General features: G+C 47.9%; 1 protein-coding gene across 13 annotated transcripts in view; it reads left to right on the top strand.

Moving 5' to 3' along the window:
- Positions 1-4,458: 4,458 nt before the first annotated feature.
- Positions 4,459-21,330, top strand: part of PPIP5K1 (diphosphoinositol pentakisphosphate kinase 1) — a 40,077-nt gene continuing 23,205 nt past the window's right edge. For 6 of the 13 annotated variants that reach the window (XM_070358832.1, XM_070358828.1, XM_070358830.1 and 3 more), the window contains exons 1-24: positions 4,459-4,507; positions 10,077-10,172; positions 10,444-10,618; positions 11,057-11,252; positions 11,702-11,792; positions 12,019-12,104; positions 12,407-12,561; positions 12,695-12,796; positions 13,260-13,421; positions 13,568-13,689; positions 14,870-14,971; positions 15,193-15,279; positions 15,401-15,476; positions 15,592-15,701; positions 15,788-15,870; positions 16,256-16,387; positions 16,560-16,681; positions 16,961-17,143; positions 18,897-19,038; positions 19,229-19,452; positions 19,764-19,891; positions 20,100-20,214; positions 20,383-20,490; positions 21,114-21,230. In XM_070358832.1, coding sequence (XP_070214933.1) covers positions 10,472-10,618; positions 11,057-11,252; positions 11,702-11,792; positions 12,019-12,104; positions 12,407-12,561; positions 12,695-12,796; positions 13,260-13,421; positions 13,568-13,689; positions 14,870-14,971; positions 15,193-15,279; positions 15,401-15,476; positions 15,592-15,701; positions 15,788-15,870; positions 16,256-16,387; positions 16,560-16,681; positions 16,961-17,143; positions 18,897-19,038; positions 19,229-19,452; positions 19,764-19,891; positions 20,100-20,214; positions 20,383-20,490; positions 21,114-21,230 — 2,790 coding nt within the window. In that variant the 5' untranslated portion in view covers positions 4,459-4,507; positions 10,077-10,172; positions 10,444-10,471. Of the gene's footprint in view, positions 4,508-5,010; positions 5,278-10,076; positions 10,179-10,443; positions 10,619-11,056; positions 11,253-11,701; positions 11,793-12,018; positions 12,105-12,406; positions 12,562-12,691; positions 12,797-13,218; positions 13,422-13,567; positions 13,690-14,869; positions 14,972-15,192; positions 15,280-15,400; positions 15,477-15,591; positions 15,702-15,787; positions 15,871-16,255; positions 16,388-16,559; positions 16,682-16,960; positions 17,144-18,896; positions 19,039-19,228; positions 19,453-19,763; positions 19,892-20,099; positions 20,215-20,382; positions 20,491-21,113; positions 21,231-21,330 lie in introns of those variants that run through there. The other 7 variants (XM_070358831.1, XM_070358829.1, XM_070358826.1 and 4 more) reach the window with 5 other exon arrangements.

The following is a 21,330-nucleotide window of genomic DNA, read 5'->3' as shown; positions in this document are numbered from 1 at the left end:
CCTCCCCTTCTCTCTGTAGCTCCCAGTTCCTGAGCTGAAGGGGAGTGTAAGGAGAGGTGTAGGGTGTGGTGAGATGACGGGGTGTAGGAAGGGAACAGGCAGGCACAGGTCTCTAACCACCACATGTGTTTCCTCTCTTGGCTCCCTAATGCTGTTTAATCCAGAGTGTAAGGAGGAGGGGTGTCCAAGGACAAAGGGTCACCAAGGAATCTCTGCGTTCCTCCTGGTCCCTTCTCCTCCTCTCTTCTCACATGGTGCATATTCAGATTTTAGAGGGTTTTGTTCCTGATCTCCAAGTATGACTTGGGTGTGACTTGACCTTTGTCCTGGCAGAAGGAAAATGAATGCTTGGAGCTGAAATAGAGATGTGAGCTTCAGTATGGAGGCTCAGTTAAGGTGGGGTAGGCATGGGGGCATTAGTCCAGTCTTTCAGCTATCTTGATGTACTCATAAGACAGTAAGAAATTTGTTCATCTTAAGAGAGTTTTTGAGAAAAAGAAATCCTCTTCACCTTGTCCTCTGGCCTCACTGATGAGACCCCATTCCATCCGTTTCCTCTCATTTCATTCATTCCTCTCAGGCTTCCCTAGTGCTCCTTTTCCTGCCTTCCTCATGTGGGTATCCTTAGAAGATAATCACCTCTGTTCTCGGTCCATCAATTCCTTCTCCTGCTAAGAGAGTAATTATCAGGATTAGATGGAGTCCTGCAGTTGTGGTACCTGAAAACTGGGTTCACCTTTTGGTGGGTATCAAGCCATTAGACACAACCAAGGTGAAAAACAGAGGAAGGAAGGACTTATTATTACTTGCTGCAAGTAAGTGGGACCCTGGGGATCTCTCCCAAAGCAATGTCTCCCCAAACGGCAAAGTTGGTGAATTTTTAAGCTATGGGTATTTGTATACTCATAAAGAGGTGAGACCAAGCAGGACCCGGGGTAGGGGTCCTGGGCATGGAAGTCTTACTGTGTCCCCCATTTCTTGATTGTTGGAAATAGGCTTCAGCTCCCAAGAACTTCCCCGGGTTCCAAAGGGTAGATCCAAATAGTTGCTAGTCAAGGAAGGGAGGGGAAGCAGAAACAAAGGAGGAACAATAAAAAACTATAGTGCAGGTGAAACAGTTTACCTCAGATTGGAACTTGAACTCATGTACCAGGACTCAAACTTAGCCAAAAGCCAGTCTGGGACTTGAACCCACATGGCTGGGACACAAACCCAGCCAATGGTCTTCCAACTGAAGTCACAGAACTGGTTTCAGCACTTAATGAGGCTCAGGTTCTTGATATCTTATCACAGAAAGAATTCAATGAGAGACAAAGTGATAAGAAGTGGATTTATTCAGAGAGAAACACAGTCCACTGAGTGTGGGCCTTCAGAAGAGGGCAAGTGAAGCCTCAAAATGTAGTGTGATTAGCTTTTAAGTGTTAGTTGCTCAGTTGTGTCGACTCTTTGCGACTCCTTGGACTGCAGCCTGCCAGGATCCTTTGTCCATGGAATTCTCCAGGCAAGAATACTGGAGTGGATAGCCATTCCCTTCTCCAGGTGATCTTCCCAACCCAGGGATCGAACCCAGGTCTCCTGCACTGCAGGCTGATTCTTTACCATCTGAGCCACCAGGGGACAGCCCCCCTGGTTAGCTTTTATGGGCTGGGTAATTTCAAAGGCTAATGAATGTGAGGATTGTTCCAACTATTTGGGGGGAAGGGGTGGAGATTTCCAGTCATTGGGCTACCACCCACTTTTGATCTTTGATGGTTGACCTTGGGACTGACATGGAACCTCTGGGTGTGTCATTTAGCTTGCTGATGTGTTACTAGGAGGGAGTGTATACTGAAGATCAAGGCTTCCCTCGTGGCTCAGAGGTTAAACGTCTGCCTGCAATACGGGAAACCTGGGTTCGATCCCTGGGTTGGGAAGATCCCCTGGAGAAGGAAATGGCAACCCACTCCAGTATCCTTGCCTGTAGAATCCCATGGACTGAGGAGCTTGGAGGGCTACAGTCCACAGGGTCGCAAAGAGTCAGACCTGACTGAGCGACTTCACTTCATACTGAAATCAGTTTATGTTGTGACCTCAGGCTATGTCATTCTTTAAAGGTTGTGCCCTGCCTCCTTCCCTTCTGTTTCACAGGGGCTTCCCTGATGGTTCAGTGGTGAAGAACCTGCCTGCCAATGCAGGTGGAAGGTCCCATCCCCCAGGTGGAAGATCCCTGGTCTGGGAAGATTCCACATGCTGCGGGACGACTAAACCCAGGAGCTGCAACTACTGAAGCCCTCTGCTCTAGAGCCTGTGCTCTGCAGCAAGAGGTGGTAGGGGTGGGGATTTAGTCCCTAAGTCATATCTGACCCTTAGATACAACCCCATGTAACCTGTAACCTGTCAGGCTCCTTTGTCCGTGGGATTTCTCAGGAAAGAATACTGGAGTGGGTTGCCATTTCCTCCTCTAGGGCATCTTCCCGACCCAGGGATCAAACCCTCATTGGATTCTTTACTGCTGAGCCACCATTCCCTGGTGACCCAGCAAGAGAGGCCACCGCAATGAGAAGCCTGCACACTGCAACTAGAGGGTAACCCCTGCTGGCCACAACTAGAGAACAGCCCACATAGCAGTGACGACCCAGAACAGCCAAATACATTTTTAAAAATTATATATATATATATATATATATATAAAACTATAGTGCAGCAGTTAAAGTAGGATCCTGGTTCCTCCTAAAGGAATATACATAACAATATGCTTAGTTCTACAGGAACAAAGCCTCCTCCCTTGCCAGTTACCTAGTGGCAAGTTGATTACACTGGACTCAGTGAATCTGCCTGCCAATGCTGGAGACATGGGTTTGATTTTCCCTGGTTGGGAAGATCTCCTGGAGGAGGAAATGGCAACCTATTCCGGTATTCGTGCCAGGAAAATCCCATGGACAGAGGAGCCTGGTGGGCTACAGTCCATGGGGTTGCAAAGAATTGGACACAACTGAGTGACCGAGTACACACACAAGCCACCTCCCAACCCCGCCCCCAGGTGGAAGACGGTAACTTCAGGCTGAATAACAGATTCCTGGAGCACTGCCCTATTACCTTACCACTCACCAATCAGAGGAAAGTAACATACCTGCAGCCCTCACCCGGAATTTTGCCTATAAAACCTTTTCCCCGAAAACCTTCGAAGCATTTGGGGTTTGGGGGCATGTGTCACCTGTTCTCTTTGCTTGGCCTTGCAATAAAACTTTCTCTGTTCCAATCTCTGGCCTTTCAGTTTGGCCTCACAGAGCTTCCGGCACACAAACTTGCTTTGTAAAAGAACTTGGAATTGTCTTGACCAGGGAAACCTGAGTGAGGATGCAAAGATAACAATACAAACACATGCAAAAGGCTTTCATATAATCAGTACCCTGTGAGTTAGAGTTTCCAGTCCTACTGTCTCACAAGTGAGAAAAGAGAGGCTGAGGGAAATTCACTGACTTGTCCAAGGCTGCACAGGAGTCTGTCCATTTTATTGTCTCCTTTTAAGTCTCTCTTCCATCTGTCAACTTTCTGATTTGTTTGTCTCTGTTTTTGTCTCCAGAACCACTTTCACTCTTCTGTTAACATTTGCAATGTACATTTATTGGATCCCTAGTGTGTTGAAAATCAGAGACATTACTCTGCTGACAAAAGTCTGTATAGTTAAGGCTATGGTCTTCCCAGTGGTCACATATGGTTGTGACAGCTGGACCATAAAGAAGGCAGAATACCAAAGAATCGATGCCTTTGAACTGTGGTGCTGGAGGACTCCTGAAAGTCCCTTGGACAGTAAGGCGATCAAACCAGTCAATCTTAAGGGAGATCAACCCTGAATATTCACGGGAAGGACTGATGCTGAAGCTGGAGCTCCAGTATTTTGGTCATCTGATGCTAACAGACAACTCACTGAAAAAGTCCCTGATTTTGGGGAAAACTGAAGGCAGAAGGAGAAGAGGGCATCAGAGAATGAGATGGCTGGAGAGCATCACCGATGCAATGGACATGAACTTGGACAAACTCCAGGAGATGGTGAGGGACAGGGAGACCTGGCATGCTGCAGTCCATGGGGTCACAAAGAGTTGGACACGACTGGGCGACTGAACAACAACCACCACCACATGTATCATATCCCGTTTTATTTTACAAGACAAACAGAAGACCTGGTTTTGTCCTCAAGGAGGTGCAATGGCGACAGACTCTGCCTTTTTCTCTGCATCTTGCCCCCCCCACCCCCCACTTCATCTCACTGGAAAGTCTCTAAGAGATCAAGCGTATGGACTGTGGCGACGCAGTTAGAAATCGGAGAAAGAACGTCAGGTTGCACTTCCTCCCTAGAGCCACTAGAGGCCACCCGCCTCCGCGCAGAAGCGCCGGCCAACGCAGCCTGACTCCGCAGCCGGTGCGCGCCCTCCGCTGATTGGTGGCACCGAAGAGAAGTTGCGCTTTGATTGGGCCGCTGTCAGGTGTCGCTGCCGGCAGGTTCGGCTGCGCGAGCGCGGGGAGGCGGGTGAGTGAGGGCCCGGGGCGGTGGGGGAGTGGCTGGGGGCTGGGGGCGGTATCTGAGGGGGTGGGCTTGGGTGGAGTGGGCTCCGTTGGTGCTGAGGGCCCTGGTTGGTAGTGGCCGGGGGGCCGCTCTGGGAAGGGAGGCAGCCGAGAGGCCTCAATGTCAGCGAAGGGAGAGTGAGGCGGGGAAGGCGGGGGCGGGCAAAGGCTAGAGGAGTCAGGATGGGCGGTGGTAATCGGGACCGGGAGCGGAGTGAGGAGAGCGCGGAGGAGGGGGTCCGCGAGAGAAGAGATGGGCGCGTGAGGTCTGCGTGAGGAAGAGGGGTCCTGCCGAGCCAGGGCGTCTGCAGGGGAGAGGGTCAGAGTGGGCAGGTCCGCGTGAGGCGAGGTGGGAGTGGAGTCGGACCGGAGAGCCGGCTGGAGGAAGGGGATTGTTGGAGGAGGGAGGTGACCCTGGAGGGAGGGCGCGTGGGGAGAGTGGCCCACAGACAGCCTGTGGAGGTGGAGGGTGGAAAGCACTGAGGGTTCCAAGTAAATTTGTTACCAAGTGCGGTGACTCATCGGGGTTTGAACGACTACCTAAGGTTGGGGAGGCAGTGAGGGAGAGGGTTAGTCGGATTGTTCATTGGATCAGTTGATCAGTGAAGGAGGAGAGAACGGTAGTTCAGGGAGTCAAGGAAGAGTCATTTTAGCAAGTAGGAAAAAGAAAGCAATATGAGGGAGTTGATACAGAGAACAAGGGCATCAGCACATTTCATCGGTGGCAGAAAAAGGGTATGTATGAATCATTCAAGTCTGCATCCAAAACAAACAAACAAAACCTGTATCAAGTAGGAACTAAGGGGTCCACTGTTGAAGAAGACAGTGTTGATGGTCTGAGGAGTTTTAACTGTGTTGGAAAGATTTCTGCCTGGACTCTGTACTGACGTTTCTCTTTCACCACTAATGGGGCCCTGCAACAAGTGCATGGTGGTTAAAGAAATTACAGGACTAGGCAAGCAGCCCTAAATTCTAAGGGAGAAAGAAATTAACACAGTTTACCCTCCCTCAGTCAGTAAAGAATCTGCTCACAATGCAGGAGACCTGGGTTTGATTCCTGGGTCGGGAAAATCCTCTGGAGAAAGAAATGGCAACCCACTCCAGTATTCTTGCCTGGGAAATCCCTTGGACAGAGGAGCCTGGCAGGCTACAGTCCATGGGGTCACAAACAGTCGGACACAACTTAGGGACTAAACCACCTACCCTCCCTTCTGGGCTTCCCTGGTAGTTCAGCGGGTAAAGAATCTGCCTGCAATGCAGGAAGATTCCCCTGGAGAAGGGATAGGGTATCCCCTCCTGTATTCTTGCCTGGAGAATTCCAGGGATGGAGGAGCTTGGCGGGCTACAGTCCATAGGGTCACAAAGAGTCAGAAGCGACTAAGCATGGCACAGAACCCTCCCTTCTATCCCTTCTCTTAAAACCTGGGTCTTCTGTGTTGCAGGCAGATTCTTCAACATCTGAGCCACCAGGGAAAACACATCCCTTCTCTAGATCCAGTTTGACATAGATGTTCCTGAGGAGATTGTGCCCCTGCCCCTCCCTCTCCTTACCTACTGTTTCCTCCCTCCCTCCCTCTCTCCCTTCCACATTGCCCCAGTAAGACTTGCCCTTTAGCTGAGTGTAGGGTCTGAAGTTTTCTTTTGCAACAAAGTATTAGGAAAGAGAGAGGAGGAAGGGGAGAAGAGCACAGAAACAGGCTGTGGCTGTTGGAACACCGGGTTAAAGCCCAGCTTCTCCCAGAGGTACATCTAAATAAATCCTGGCTTATTTCATGGCTATTTCTGTCAGGCTTCTATTTCTGCTTTGTTAACTATGAATTTAGACCTTTCATGTTCCTTCAGCTCCACATTTGTGAACACATTTTCCTTTGCTATTCTATTACCATCTCCTGTTAGAGAGTTAAAATAGAACTTCAAGAATGTGATAGTGTACATTCAGTAGCAAACCAGGAAGGGCTTAGTGGCAGAAAGTGTGAAGGGTTAGGAATCTTAGACATAGAAAAAGCTCCTGCTTCGGAGAAAGGATAAAGCCTGCCACAAACTTCGGCTTGCTTAAACTGTACAGGGACCTTGAGAATGTCACAAGTCATGGAAACTGGGTCAGGTCACTAGAATGGAATTCAAAGAAATAGCCTGTAATCAGGAGGGGTGTGTATGTGTAAGACCTGCGGTGCACAACTGGAAATGTTAAGTCTAAGGAGAGCGTTGTCTGGTGGTGGAACAACAGAGAAAAGCAGGTGGTGAAGACTAGAAAGGTCAGGATCTGTATAAAGATTAGCTGTGGCTTTCTAATCAAAGCTTCAGAGTTCATGTGAAGGGTAAGGATTTAAAATAAAAATACAGAAAGGAATTATTGAGGACTACTGTACAAGTCTGTAAGACTAAATCATTCCATTTACTTAACGGAGTTTGTGGCTTTCATTAGATCCATTGGTCAGTATTTCTGAGAACTTTTGCAGAACGTAGAAAATTGATGATATGACTCAGTTTCATTTTGGGAGAAAAGAATAACAGGTACTTCTATTCCCACGATTTAGTGTTAACAGATGTATCTAATTATGTATGCAGTCATAAACATTTGTAGTATTTTTATTTGTACAAGTAGAATTGTCCTTCATGTATATTTCTGCAGTTTGCATTTGGAAGCTGTTCATGTTTTATATAGCTTTGATTCATTTTTTAAAAATTGAAGGATAATTTACAATGTTGTGTTAATTTCAGGTGTACACCAAAATGATCCATATATATATATATATATCCATATATATATGCACACACACATATATATATATATACTTTTTTCAGATTCTTTTCCATTATAGGTTTTTTTATTTGTTTGTTTGATTTTTGGCTGCACCAGGTCTTAGTTGCAGCACTCTGAATCTTTAGTTGTGGCATGTGGGATCTAGTTCCCTGATCAGGGATCAGTCCTGGGCTACTTGCATTGTGAGCAGAGTCTTAGGCACTGACTCACCAGGAAAGTCCCTTCATTATAGATTATTACAAGATATTGAGTATAGTTCCCTGTACTGTGCAGTTGGTCCTTGTTGTTTAGTTATTTTATATATAGTAGTGTGTATGGAGAAGGCAGTGGCACCCCACTCCAGTGCTCTTGCTTGGAAAATCCCATGGACGGAGGAGCCTGGTAGGCTGCAGTCCATGGGGTCGCTAAGACTCAGACACGACTGAGTGATTTCACTTTCACTTTTCACTTTCCTGCATTGGAGAAGGAAATGGCAACCCACTCCAGTGTTCTTGCCTGGAGAATCCCAGGGACGGCGGAGCCTGGTGGGCTGCCGTCTATGGGGTCGCACAGAGTCGGACACGACTGAAGTGACTTAGCAGCGTAGCAGCAGCAGTGTGTATATCTTAATCTTAAAGCTCCTAATTTATCCCCCAATTCTCTCTTTTTTTGTGGGGAGGCAGTGTGGGTTTTCTTTGCTTTTCTCTAGTTGTGGGGAGTGGGAGCTTGTCTCTAGTTGCAGTGTGGCGGCTTCTCTTGTTGCAGAGCACAGGTTCTACAGCACATGGGCTTCAGCAGTTGTGGCCCATGGGCTCAGTAGTTGCGGTTCCCAGACTCTAGAGCACAGGCTCAATAGTTGTGGCCCACAGGCTCAGCTGCTCAGAGTCACGTGGGGTCTTCCTGGGTTAGGGATAGAACCCAAGTCTCCTGCTTTGGCAGATGGATTCTTAACCCTAGACCACCAGGGAACCCTGCCGTTGATTCATTTTTAATAATTGCTATTAGTCAACCATTTGTGTATACTACATTATATTTATCATTCTTTAACTTTTGACATCTGAATTGTTCTTAGGTTTTACCCTTACCAACAGTAGGTTATGAATATTCTTGTACATGTCTTCTTACGTGGGAAAATTTCCCTACAGGGAGTTTCTCAGCCTCGGCACCACTCACATTTTGGACTGGACAATTCTTTGTTGTGGAGGTATATGCTATGCCTTTTAGAATTTTCAGCAGCATCCTTGGCGTCTACTCAGTAGATGCCAATAGCACCTGCCGAGTTGTGATAACCAAAAGTGTCTCCTGACAATTGTTTATTGCACAGTATAATCACAGTTAGTTAAGAACCACTACTTCTATATGTGTACAAAAGTGGAACTTCCAGGTTGTTCTAATTCAATTTTAACTCTTAAGATATTACCAGAGCTTCCCAGGTGGCTCAGTGGCAAAGAATCTGCCTGCCAATGCAGGAGACACGGGTTCGATCCCTGATCTGGGAAGATCCCACAAGCCACGGAGCAACAAAGCCCGCCTGTCGCAACTGAACTTGTGCTCTAGAGCCCAGGAACTGCACTTACGGAGCCCACATGCTGCAGCTACTGAAGCCCTTGTGCTGTAGAGCCCATGCTCCACGACAAGAAAAGCCTCTGCAAAGAGAACCTCGAACTGCAACTAGAGAGTAGCCCCCACTCGCCGCAGCTGGAGAAAAGCCCTCTCAGCAAGGAAGACCCAACACAGCCAAAAACAGATAAATAAAATTATTAAAAAAAAAAATTCTCACTGATAATGGCTCTAGGTAGGATTTTTTTTTTTCCCCTCATTGTAACTTCTGTTATGAAGGACCTTGGCCTAGACCAGCCTTGTGTCTGTGTACCCTATGACGGTAGAGAGAAAATTGAAATTTCAGTTTGAGAATGGGTTGGGGCCTGTTGTATGGATGCCTGTATCCTGAATTTCCCAACTAGCACTAGACCTTTTTTCTTGAACAGATCTTCTGGAATTGGGTGTCTTTCTTTTAAGGTAAAGTAGATGAAGGAGAGTCAGGGCAAAGGGATTTTAATGTTCTTATACAATGCTTAGAACATATCAATCAATGCCCTCATCAATCAATCAATGTTTTTTTTGAGTTAGTCCTTGGTAGGAATGAAGATAGAGGTGAAGAGCAAAAGCAACTGAGCTCTCTCATTCCTCTGCTCTTGAATTGTTGTTGTTGTTCAGTTGCTAAGTCATTTCCGACTCTTTGTGACGCCCCTCCTGGACTGAGGCATGCCAGGCTTCCCTGTCCTTCACTATCTCCTGGAGATTGCACAAATTCATATCCAGTGAGTTGGTGATGCCATCCAATCATCTCATCCTCGGTCACCCACTTCTCCTCCTGCCCTCAGTCTTTCCCAGCATCACGGTCTTTTCCAGTGAGTCAGCTCTTCGCATCAGGTGGCCAACGTATTGGAGCTTAGCTTCAGCATGCTTCAGCTTCAGCATCAGTCCTTCCAATGAATGTTGATTTCCTTTAGGATTGACTATTTTGATCTCCTTGCAGTCCAAGGGACTCCCAAGAGTCTTCTCCAGCACCACAATTCAAAAGCATCAATTCTTTGATGCTCAGCTTTCTTTATGGTCCGACTCTCACATCCGTATATGACTCCTGGAAAAACCATAGCTTTGACTTCACCAATCTTTGTGGGCAAAGCGATGTCTCTGCTTTTTGCCGTTGGGAGGTAGAGGAGGGCTGGGAAGATTTCGAGTGAATCTGAACTTGAAATGTCATTCTAACCTTCTTTTCTTATGGTAGGAATCAACAGTGGCCCTCCATGAAGAACTGCCTTTCGCATTTGCTGCTGGAGTTAATGATTTTTCTTGCTGGCAGAATCAGGGACATGCCAGCACGGTAAGGGTTAATCCAGTAATTCTCATCCCAGGCTCCTGGTTGGGGGTGGGGTGAGCAGGGAAAAAAAGGGAAACCTTGATTTTCTCTTGGGGATCTTTAGTCATTGCCAGTCACAGCCCACGCGCCTCCTTCCCTGTTGATCCTTGTCACTGTAGCTTTGTTTCCTGTTTCCCCTTGTAGTTCCCTCTTATTTTCTCATTCCCCATCCCCCACCCCCACCCTCTACTGTGGGACTTGGATTCTGAGCTAAAGGGGATCCCCTCCATTTCAGGGCGGGATGAGTGGGTGCTCCGGCGGGGATGTGGTCACTGCCGGCCAGTGAGGGCGAGAGTGCCACAGCCCACTTCTTCCTCGGAGCTGGAGATGAGGGGCTGGGCACCCGTGGACTCGGCATGAGGCCAGAAGAGAGTGACAGCGAGCTCCTTGAGGATGAGGAGGATGAAGTGGTAAGATTAGGGGGCATGATGTCACTTGGTGTTGGGACCCCCGCCATAGTGGAGATTCCATAGGATTAAGACACCTCCTCCCAATCTTCCCAAATGCTTAGACTCCCTGTCACAAACAGGCCCTCTTGATGAAAGGGAAGGGCAGTGGAGACTGGTTAGACTGCCGCTCCCTGAAGCCCCTCTACTTGTGTCCGCCTCCTGTTGTCTCATGATTATTGGTTCTCTGACTCTTCTGCCTGAGTATACGTATCGCACTGTGGCAGGAGGAATCCCTGCAGGAACCCCAATCTAGGCCTGAGTTAGGAGACAACCTTGACCCCCTAAGTCCAAAGTCCTGACAAGAAACTCTGCCCTAAGGAGATGATGAGGCAGTGTTCCCTGCTAAAGGCGGTTCAGGTGAGAAGTTCCTAAGTTCCTGATGGCACTTCCTCCTGGTAGCCTCCTGAACCTCAGATCATTGTTGGCATCTGTGCCATGACCAAGAAATCCAAGTCCAAGCCAATGACCCAGATCCTAGAGCGACTCTGCAGGTTTGACTACCTGACTGTTATCATCCTGGGAGAAGACGTGATTCTCAATGAACCTGTGGAAAACTGGCCATCCTGCCACTGCCTCATCTCCTTCCACTCCAAAGGTTGGTGTCTGTGAAGGAAAATGGGAAGGAGTGGTGTTGGGAATGCTGGACTGGGAAATGAGGCTCTTACTGTCAAATAGTAAAGAAGTCGTCCTCTCTTCCCGACACTAGAGAACAGTGCAAAGGGATTTGCTTTTCCTACATCTTGGAGAAGTTGCTGGGGTTAGTGTAAAGCCCATATTCAAACCTCAGGAAAGCTCTGTAAGTTTCTTCGGATCTCTGACAAAATCGGTCTCTGGAAGGACCCTACAAGTAGTTTCTGTTTTGCTTTTTTCCTGATGGATTTTCTAGACTTGCGAAGTTGGGCAGGAGGATGAGTGCTGGGTTGGACGGGTTGTGGAGCTCAGTGGCAACGAATAGCTTTAACACATTTCTCTGTTTCTCTTGCTGTTTTCTCACTGTTTCTCTCCTTCTTTCTTCCACCTCTCTATTTCCTCTCTCCATCCCAGGCTTTCCCCTGGACAAAGCTGTTGCTTACTCCAAGCTTCGAAACCCTTTTCTTATCAATGACCTGGCTATGCAGTATTACATCCAGGATAGGTACAGCTTTCTGTTGACTGGGGGGATGGGCGGCCCCGAGATCACGCCTGTTTTAGAGAACCCACTCTGGGAGGGGCAGAGTCAAACAAACATGCCGAATTGTTGTACCAAACCCTCTTGAGTTCTATACACGGGTGTCTCCCAATTCCTGAGTGAATGAAATCCCTAGCCTCTCCCCTTGTCACCTGCCCCCACCTCTCTCAGCTAATTTATTCGGGGGTAACAGGAGGGAGGTGTACCGGATCCTGCAGGAGGAGGGTATTGACCTGCCTCGATACGCTGTGCTCAACCGTGACCCTGCCCGGCCTGAGGGTGAGTACCTGGCCTTGTCCAGTCCTACGCTGCCCCGCTTTCTGTGACTGAGCCCAGTTCTCCATTCTTGAGACAGCTATGTGCCGCCTGTCTCTGTGAGGCTTTGGTTACTGGACTACGGGTAGAGCTAGAGCCATGGGTCTTTGGACAGAATCTGAGACCTCGTATACAGATGTTAGTTACCATATCTATTATTAAAGTATGGTCATAGAAATTTGAGGGTGATGGAGATTAAAACTCAGAGAAGTTGGGAGTTGGAAGCATTCTTGGGCCCTAGGAATGACCACACACCGACCTTTCAGAGTGCAACCTGATAGAGGGTGAAGACCAGGTGGAGGTAAATGGAGCCGTCTTCCCCAAGCCCTTTGTGGAGAAGCCCGTGAGTGCAGAGGACCACAACGTTTACATCTACTACCCCAGCTCAGCTGGAGGAGGAAGCCAGCGCCTCTTCCGTAAGGTGTGGGAGATATCCGGGGAGGCAGAAAAGTAGATGAGCAAGAATGAAGTTGTGGGAAGGGAAGCTGGAAGACTTGGGAACAAGTTAGAGGCAACCTTTTTTTTTTTCCTTCCCCTTCCTTTTTCTCCTGAAGATTGGCAGCCGAAGCAGTGTTTACTCTCCAGAGAGCAGCGTCCGAAAGACAGGCTCATACATCTATGAGGAGTTTATGCCAACAGATGGCACAGATGTCAAGGTTATGGTGGATATGGGGATTTAAGAGGTTATAAATGTCTGAGTGGGGTGGGGTGCTTGTGAAGCAAGTAGAAGTGTAGGGAAGCAGTTATAGAAAATAAAGTGTGAATGGGATTGGCTTTCATATGCAGGTGAAGACAAGGATTGGGGAAGTAGGTATTTATATTGTCACTATCAGAGTGAGGGCAAGGGTAATGTGAAAAATGGAATAACGTTGGTAAGTTATTTCTTAGTAAGGACTAGGCAATAGTTTTAGAGTCCCATGGAGAAACTTTCATAATGATACTGAAGTTCCATCTCAGTTAAAAAAAAAAAAAAGTCAGTCTTCTTGTTCTTAATACTCAGGGGATTTGTTTGTTTTGTTTATGTTTCCTGGGAAACTAGCCTACAGACATGACGCTCATATTGCCTTCTCATATACAGGGTGAGCTGTGGGCATACTCAGTGATGCTATGTACCTGCAGGTGTACACAGTGGGGCCAGACTATGCCCATGCTGAAGCCAGAAAATCTCCAGCTTTGGATGGGAAGGTTGAACGAGACAGTGAGGGAAAAGAGATTCGATATCCAGTCATGCTGACCGCCATGGAAAAGCTGGTGGCCAGGAAAGTCTGCGTAGCTTTTAAGGTGAAGGGAGGCCCCTTGGTAGGGAGGTTGTGCACGAGCAGGAGGGGTGCAGGGGAGGGGCTGTGGCATGAGGGAGAGGTTGGTGGGGCGAAGCTGAGAAGGAAGCGTGGCCCTCTTGTTCTCATCTTCCCTTCTTCCCCTTGCAGCAAACAGTTTGTGGTTTTGATCTCCTCCGTGCCAATGGTCACTCCTTTGTGTGTGATGTCAATGGCTTCAGTTTTGTCAAGAATTCAATGAAATACTATGATGATTGTGCCAAGATTCTAGGGTAAGGGACACAGTGGTCTGGGCTGGGGAGAATGGGCTTAAAGAGGAGAATAGCAAAGTTTTACTTTAAAGACACCTTGTTTTGTTGAACTTTGCAGGTATTGTGTTTTTTTACATTTTGAAGGTTTGTGGCAACCTTTGAGCAAGTCTATTTTCACCATTTTTCTAACAGCATTTCCTAACTTCATGTCTCTGTGTGACATTTTGGCAATTCTCACAGTATTTTTCTTGTTATGCTTGTCATAGTGATCTGCAATCAGTGATCTTTGATGTTACTATTGCAAAAAGATTAGAACTTGCTGAAGGCTCAGATAATGGTTAGCACTTTTTAGCAATAAAGTATTTTTTAATTAATGTATGTATATTGTTTTTTTTATACATAATACTATTGCATACTTACTAGACTACGGTAACTTTCATATCCACTGCCAAACAAGAAAACTCCTGTGACTCACTTTATAGAGATATTCACTGTATTGCAGTGGTCTGGAACTGAACTCTCAATGTCCCTGAGGTCTGCCTGTACTTTAAATGCTGTAAAAATGATTTAAAAGTGAAAAAGGAAAGTAGAGAAAGGGCTCCTCAACTCTCTTGCCTTCCCAACATGGCTCTCCCCAGAGGGAATTACTGTTAACTGTTTTAGACATAACAATATGTCTTTTTCTTCTGTATATAAACAGACCATTTATTGTACTAAATGTGATCATACCATAACACTGTCTCTCAACTTGACTTTTTAATATGTAAAACATTAAAAAATGTTTAAGGAATGATGGCTATGGTGAGTATCGGTATATTCACCATTGAGCTTAAGAAATAAAATATTAAGAATATAGTTGAGGGAATTCCCTGGTAGCCCAGTGGTTAGGACTTGGCACTTTCACTGCTGAGGGCCCAGGTTCAATACGTGGTCACAGAACTAAGATCGTACAAGCTGTGTGGTGCAACAACAACAAAAAAAGCAAGCACATAGAATTGAAGCCCCTACATAACCCTTACTAATAACATCCCCTCCCCTCCCACCCAGAGGTAAACACAATCTTTATTACACATATAGGGATTTTTTTTTTGCATGTCTTTAGATTTTATATTAACATATTGTTAGTTTTTTTGAACTTCATTCAGATGTGTAGCTCTGGTTCATTCATATTCACGTGGGTTCTTCATGTTTCCCCTTCTAGGAACACCATAATGCGGGAGCTTGCCCCGCAGTTCCAGATCCCGTGGTCCATCCCCATGGAGGCTGAGGACATTCCCATTGTCCCTACCACTTCTGGCACTATGTGAGCAAAAGTAAAAATTAAAAATCTGGAGTAACCACTTAAGACATCTAAGTCAGACCAGTGGTCACTTCCTGCCCCTGTGCCATCTGACCGGTGGAGCCTACCTGTATTCCTCATCTCAGATAATCTTTCCTGTGTTCTTTGACATGGCGAGTAGGATGAAATGGGTGGCGGTGTGGGGTGGGATGGGGAAGTGTCTCTAACAGCATTCCCTGTCTTAGGATGGAACTTCGTTGTGTCATTGCAATCATTCGTCATGGGGATCGTACACCCAAGCAGAAGATGAAGATGGAGGTGACACACCCAAGGTAAAAAGCCGAGTGTTCTAATCTAGACAAATAGGTTTTTGTAAGGGAAATGGGGAGGGGCACCTCCCAGAGGTTTTTTGCCTTTCTCAGCCCTTACTGAAGCTTCTCCTCCTTTCTTCAGATTTTTTAGTCTATTCGAAAAACATGGTGGTTACAAGACAGGGAAATTAAAACTGAAGCGGCCAGAGCAGCTACAGGTAAGATGATGAATCTGGCTGGCAGGAGCAGTGCTATGAAAAGACAGAGGCCAGGATGAAAGCCTAGCCAGCCAGGACTTGGCCTCCTGCGTGGACACCCTATTATTTCCTCCAGGAGGTGCTGGACATCACACGGCTGCTATTGGCTGAACTGGAGAAAGAACCAGGTGGTGAGATCGAGGAGAAGACGGGGAAATTGGAGCAGTTAAAATCTGTGCTGGAGATGTGAGAAAGGGAATAGGAAAAAGGGTGTCAATAGCCATAAGAATTGGGCGCTGGGGTAGAAAGCAAACTGTGAGTTTATCCTGCAGGTACGGTCACTTCTCAGGCATCAACCGGAAGGTGCAGCTGACTTACTACCCTCATGGAGTAAAAGCTTCTAATGAGGGGCAAGGTGAGGCATAACAGTTCTTTCCTTTACTACTCACATCTTTTATTCTTGAACCTTTAGATGACCTCTCTCCCAAATCACCTTTCTGGGCTCCTCAGAAGACTTAGCATTTAGATGTCCCCACTGTTTTCCTTGTGCTTCCACACTTTCTCAACAGTAAAGAATCTGCCTGCAATGCAGGAAATGCTGGTTCAATCCCTGCGTCGAAAAGATCCCCTGGAGGAGGAAATGGCAACCCACTCCAGTATTCTTGCCTGGGAAATCCCATGGACAGAGGAGCCTAGTGGGCTGCAGTCCATGGGGTTGCAAGAGTCAGACACCACTGGGTGACTAAGCACACACTGTTTTCCTTAGGTCTAGACCTGTTCACTCCCTCTTATTCCTGCAGATACACAGCGGGAGGCCCTGGCCCCATCCCTCTTGCTGGTACTGAAGTGGGGTGGAGAACTGACCCCGGCTGGCCGTGTTCAGGCTGAGGAACTGGGGCGAGCTTTCCGCTGCATGTACCCTGGAGGACAGGGTGAGTGTCTGGCGGGGGCCGGGGAGGTGTAGATACATAGCAGGGCTGAGATACGATGATTAGAGAGTAAGTTGAGGAAACAAAGGGACAGAGGTATTGGGGAGGTTAAAGGGGAAATGCGCATTCTTGGGTGTGCATAGCCGTCCATTTCTGGTCTTCCCTTTGCCCCCAGGTGACTATGCTGGCTTTCCTGGCTGTGGGCTGCTTCGTCTCCATAGCACTTTCCGCCACGATCTCAAGATTTACGCCTCTGATGAGGGCCGTGTCCAGATGACTGCCGCAGCCTTTGCTAAGGTGCTCACTCTAGTTCTCCCACAGTCCCAGCTTCCATTAGGTAGAGAAGCACAGTTTGGAGAACTAGTCAGGAAATTTCAGAGGATTTGTGTGCCAACTCAGAGGAGTTTCTGCTTGTGTATGACTACATCCTATGCTACTGAGAATATTTAATGGGATGGTCCCTTGATCTGCACCCCAGCTCCCCCAAGCCAGCTCCCATTTTATCTCTGGGACCATCGAAGCCTAGGGGAAGTGGAATAGAAGGAAAACTTGATGGACTTCGTGCTTTCCCTCCAGGGCCTTCTGGCTCTAGAAGGGGAGTTGACACCCATTTTGGTACAAATGGTGAAGAGTGCCAACATGAACGGGCTCTTGGACAGCGATGGGGATTCCCTGAGCAGCTGCCAGCACCGTGTGAAGGCTCGGCTACATCACATTCTGCAGCAGGATGCGCCCTTTGGCCCTGAGGATTACAATCAGGTCAGGCTGTCCCTATCTTTGTGCCCAATACACCCCACTTCCAAAGTCCTAGAATTTTAAATAATAGCCATCAGTAATGGTACTTATGACGTGCCAGGCACTGTTTCACATGCTTTCCATACATTCAGTCATTTAATCCTTGCCCACCCTTTGAGGTAAGTATGGGTCCACAATCTGTCATCTAGAATTTTGAAAATCAGAAAGATTTTTATAACCTTGCCACCAAGACTCATTTGGCAGGGAAGTCTGGTGGTCCATTGGTTAAGAATTCACCTGCCAGTGCAGGGAACACAGATTCAGTCTCTGATCCAGGAAGATCCCATATGCCTCAGAGCCGCTAAATCCATGCGTGACTACTGCTGAGCCCGTGCTCTAGAGTCAGGGAACGGCAACCACTGAGCCTGAGCGCTGCGGCTATTAAAGCCCGCATGCCCTAGAGCCTGTGCTCTGAGACAGTAGAAGCCACCGCGGTGAGAAGCCCATGCATCACAACCAGAGAGTTGCCCCTGCTCACCACAACTAGAGAAAGCCCAGCAACAGAGACCCAGCGCAGCCAAAAATAAATAAATTTAAAAAGAAGATACTCCTTTGGCAGCAAAATCCAACATGATAAGACTCTTTCTAATCCCTGTTTATCCCATCTTGTGTAAAATAATCATATACATTTTGCTGCAGAAATAGAACAGTGTTTGGTTATGACCTAGGCCCTGCTGGAGGTATTATCTAACATATGGCATATGCTCTGTATTAACTTCTTAAAGTCCAAAAAATTCTCAGTTCCAAAACACAGCTGATCCCAAGGATTTTCAATAAAAGAATTTTTCAATTTGTCTACTGCTGTATTAAAAACCACCCCAAACTCAGTAACTTAAGACAAAAACCATTTTTATCTTCTCACTCACCATTCTAGGCTCAACTGGTCTTGCTTAGGGTCTTTCTTTTTTTTTTTTTTATCTTGAACCACAGATATTTATTTTCTCACAGTCCTGGAAGCTGGAAGTCCAAGATCAAGGTGGCGGCAGGTTCAGCTTCTTCTGAGACCTCTCTCCAGGGTCTTTCTTAAAGTTGCCCGGATGCTTAGGATCTGTTCTAGAGAATAGCATTTTCTGTGCTCTTCTCTGAGCTGGCCTCGATAAAGGGGCAGGACCTTGCTACCTTATTTTCCAAGTCATTGCTCAATGTCAAATCAAAAAATGCTAAGGCATCTTTTCCTTTTTGCCTTGCTACCCTTGGCCAGCAAGAATGGAACCTGTGAGGAGTGAGGTAGAATGCGTGCATTCCACCTGCGGTCTCCTCGCCCTCTCCCCGTTCTTCATTGACTGGGACCATCCTACATGCTTGAGTTGGACTTAGTTCTGAGGCGGCACCTCTGCTCTAGGTTCAAGCTAGCACCTTGTTTAGAGGAATAAGATAATGTCATTTCTATTATCCACTCATGAAAACATTCTGTGGGGATTTGCATTGAATCTTTATTCCCCAGCATTTTCTCTGAGTATTTTAGAAGCCCCAAGAAGACCTAGATCTGTTTTATTTCCTTGGACTTCAAAACTTTTAAGATGACCCATTCTCAGGTAGCTGTATGCTAGGCCAGTCCCCTCACTGGAACTGCTAGTGTTCCCAGAAGCCTGGGAATGCTTGTGGGAGTGAGCCGACAGACAGAGCCGGTTTGCTGGCAGTCTCTGTGATGAGTGCACAGGAGCCTGGGCAGTTGGCACTGAGTCTGTCTTGTTCTCCATGTCTCTGTTCTCCACAGCTGGCTCCCACTGGAAGCACTTCCCTCCTCAGCTCCATGGCTGTTATCCAGAATCCTGTGAAGGTCTGTGATCAAGTATTTGACCTGATTGAAAACCTCACTCACCAGATCCGGGAACGGATGCAGGACCCCAAGTCTGTAGGTGAGTTCGAACACTGCTGTCTTCCTTTTCAGGGTTTTGGGTATGGATGGGTTCCTCAGGCCACCGTGTGCCCTCTCCTACATGTCTGAGACAAGTCATCCTCATCTCTGTGGCTCTGCTTCAGGTGTGCCAGGGCCTTCGGTTAGAGGTAAAGCCTCTGGTTCTCTCTGACTGTCTGTCCGCCTTCCAGACCTGCAGCTCTACCACAGCGAGACACTAGAGCTGATGCTGCAGCGTTGGAGCAAGCTGGAGCGTGACTTCCGGCAGAAGAGTGGGCGCTATGACATCAGTAAGATCCCTGACATCTACGACTGTGTCAAGTATGATGTACAGCACAATGGGAGTCTGGGACTTCAAGGCACAGCAGAGCTGCTCCGTCTCTCTAAGGCGCTGGCTGATGTAGTCATTCCCCAGGTGTGTCTCACGGAAGGGATCGAGTCTGGGGCCAGGGGCACTGGGCAGGAAGGAGAGAAAAGGCAGAAAGGAGGCATGCGGTGGGGACCAGGGGATAGAAGCTAGAGAAGGGATTAGTTGAGTTGCTACAATACTGGCTCTGAGGAAGCCGAAGAGGCTAACTGGGGAGAAACCTAGGGAGGAGGAATGCTGTGAACTGGGAAGGAGCCCGAGACCCGAGGTGAAGACAAGCATGACCTTGGGCCTGGGAGTATGAGGCGAGAGGAAAAAGAGATTTGTCGAGATGCTTATTCCTGGCCTGTGGCCCCTAGGAATATGGGATCAGCCGGGAGGAGAAACTGGAAATTGCCGTGGGCTTCTGTCTCCCACTGTTGCGGAAGATACTGCTTGACCTGCAGAGAACCCACGAGGATGAGTCTGTCAACAAGCTGCATCCCCTGTGAGGGAGGGCTGGGCGGGGTGCTGGATGGAGGGAGGGGGCGTGTCAGGGAGCTCTGGAGGAACCCAGGCCAGACCGCTTGGGGAACTGAGAATGGAAGGGGGTTCTGGGATGGAAAGGAGAGAGGCTTTGAGGCGGGAGGAGGGAGTTTGTGGTGGGCCGGGAAGACAATGGGCTGACAGTGTGAGTGACCTGGCTGTTGTCTCAGGTACTCCCGAGGGGTGCTCTCTCCAGGCCGCCATGTTCGAACACGTCTCTACTTCACCAGTGAAAGCCACGTGCACTCCCTACTGAGTGTCTTCCGCTATGGGGGACTTCTGGATGTAAGGATCTTCCTTTTTCCCTCAGCCTATGAGCTTCCTGTCCCAGCGTTCTTTTGCTCTCCTCCTCATTTTTTTCACTGCAAGCTTCCTCTAGTTTCCATGTCTCCCTGCCCATTTGCTGATGCCCTCATCCTTGGGCACTGGCCCACCTCTTCTCGCATTTGGCAGGAAACCAAGGATACACAGTGGCAGCGAGCTTTGGCTTATCTCAGTGCCATCTCAGAGCTCAACTACATGACCCAGATTGTCATCATGCTCTATGAGGACAACACCCGGGTGAGGAGCTAACAGGGCAGGATGAGGAGGGGGCCCCTTCTTTCTCCTCCATCCCTTTTAGGGGAAAACTTTCTTATCCTTAGAATCTGTGGAATCCAGTTACGTGTGGTGTCTAAGTGCAGCACGCAGAGCGTGTCCAGGAGGTTCCCCCTGGAATGAAAGACATGGTCTGGGTTGATGTTGAGTCAGAGATACCAGAGAACAGAGCTCTGACATTAGGGAGGGCATGGAATTTGAACGGTGTTATAATGAGAAAAAATAATGTTTCTCCTCTCAAACAGTTACACATATACCTTATTCACCTGGCTCCCCAAAGATACCTTTAAATGTACTGCTGTGTGTACTGTAGCAAAGCTGAATTCCTGTAGGAGATGGTTGGGGGGGATTCCCCATTCTACTTCCATTGTAGAACTGGAAGTTGGAAAGTCACGTGGAGGTGAGGACATGAGGATCCCATGAGACTAGACTGTGGGGAGCTGTTACTGTAGAGGAGGGTGAGACACTGAAACCTCAGCCCTCCCTGGGAGGATGTGACCTCTTGAGTTTCTCCATCGTCCCTGCCTGGTCTTCCACCACCATACTCAACTTCGCTAACTTCCCCTTCCTCTGGTGATGCCCCGTAGGATCCCTTGTCGGAGGAGCGGTTCCACGTTGAATTGCACTTCAGCCCTGGAGTGAAAGGTGTCGAGGAAGAAGGCAGTGCCCCCACTGGCTGTGGATTCCGTCCAGCCTCTTCTGAGGTGGGTCAGAGTGCTGGGATTTGGGACGGGAAGATTTAGGAACCAAGTGGTGGGAAACTCGGAAACAGTACAGGGAAGTTGAAAGGATTGGAGAGACTGG

This window comes from Bos mutus, chromosome 21 (genome assembly GCF_027580195.1).
Source record: "Bos mutus isolate GX-2022 chromosome 21, NWIPB_WYAK_1.1, whole genome shotgun sequence".
In the NCBI taxonomy this organism is placed as follows: Eukaryota; Metazoa; Chordata; class Mammalia; order Artiodactyla; family Bovidae; genus Bos; species Bos mutus.
The sequence above is the reverse complement of the archived record's forward strand: the minus strand, read 5'-3'. Positions and strand labels throughout refer to the sequence as shown.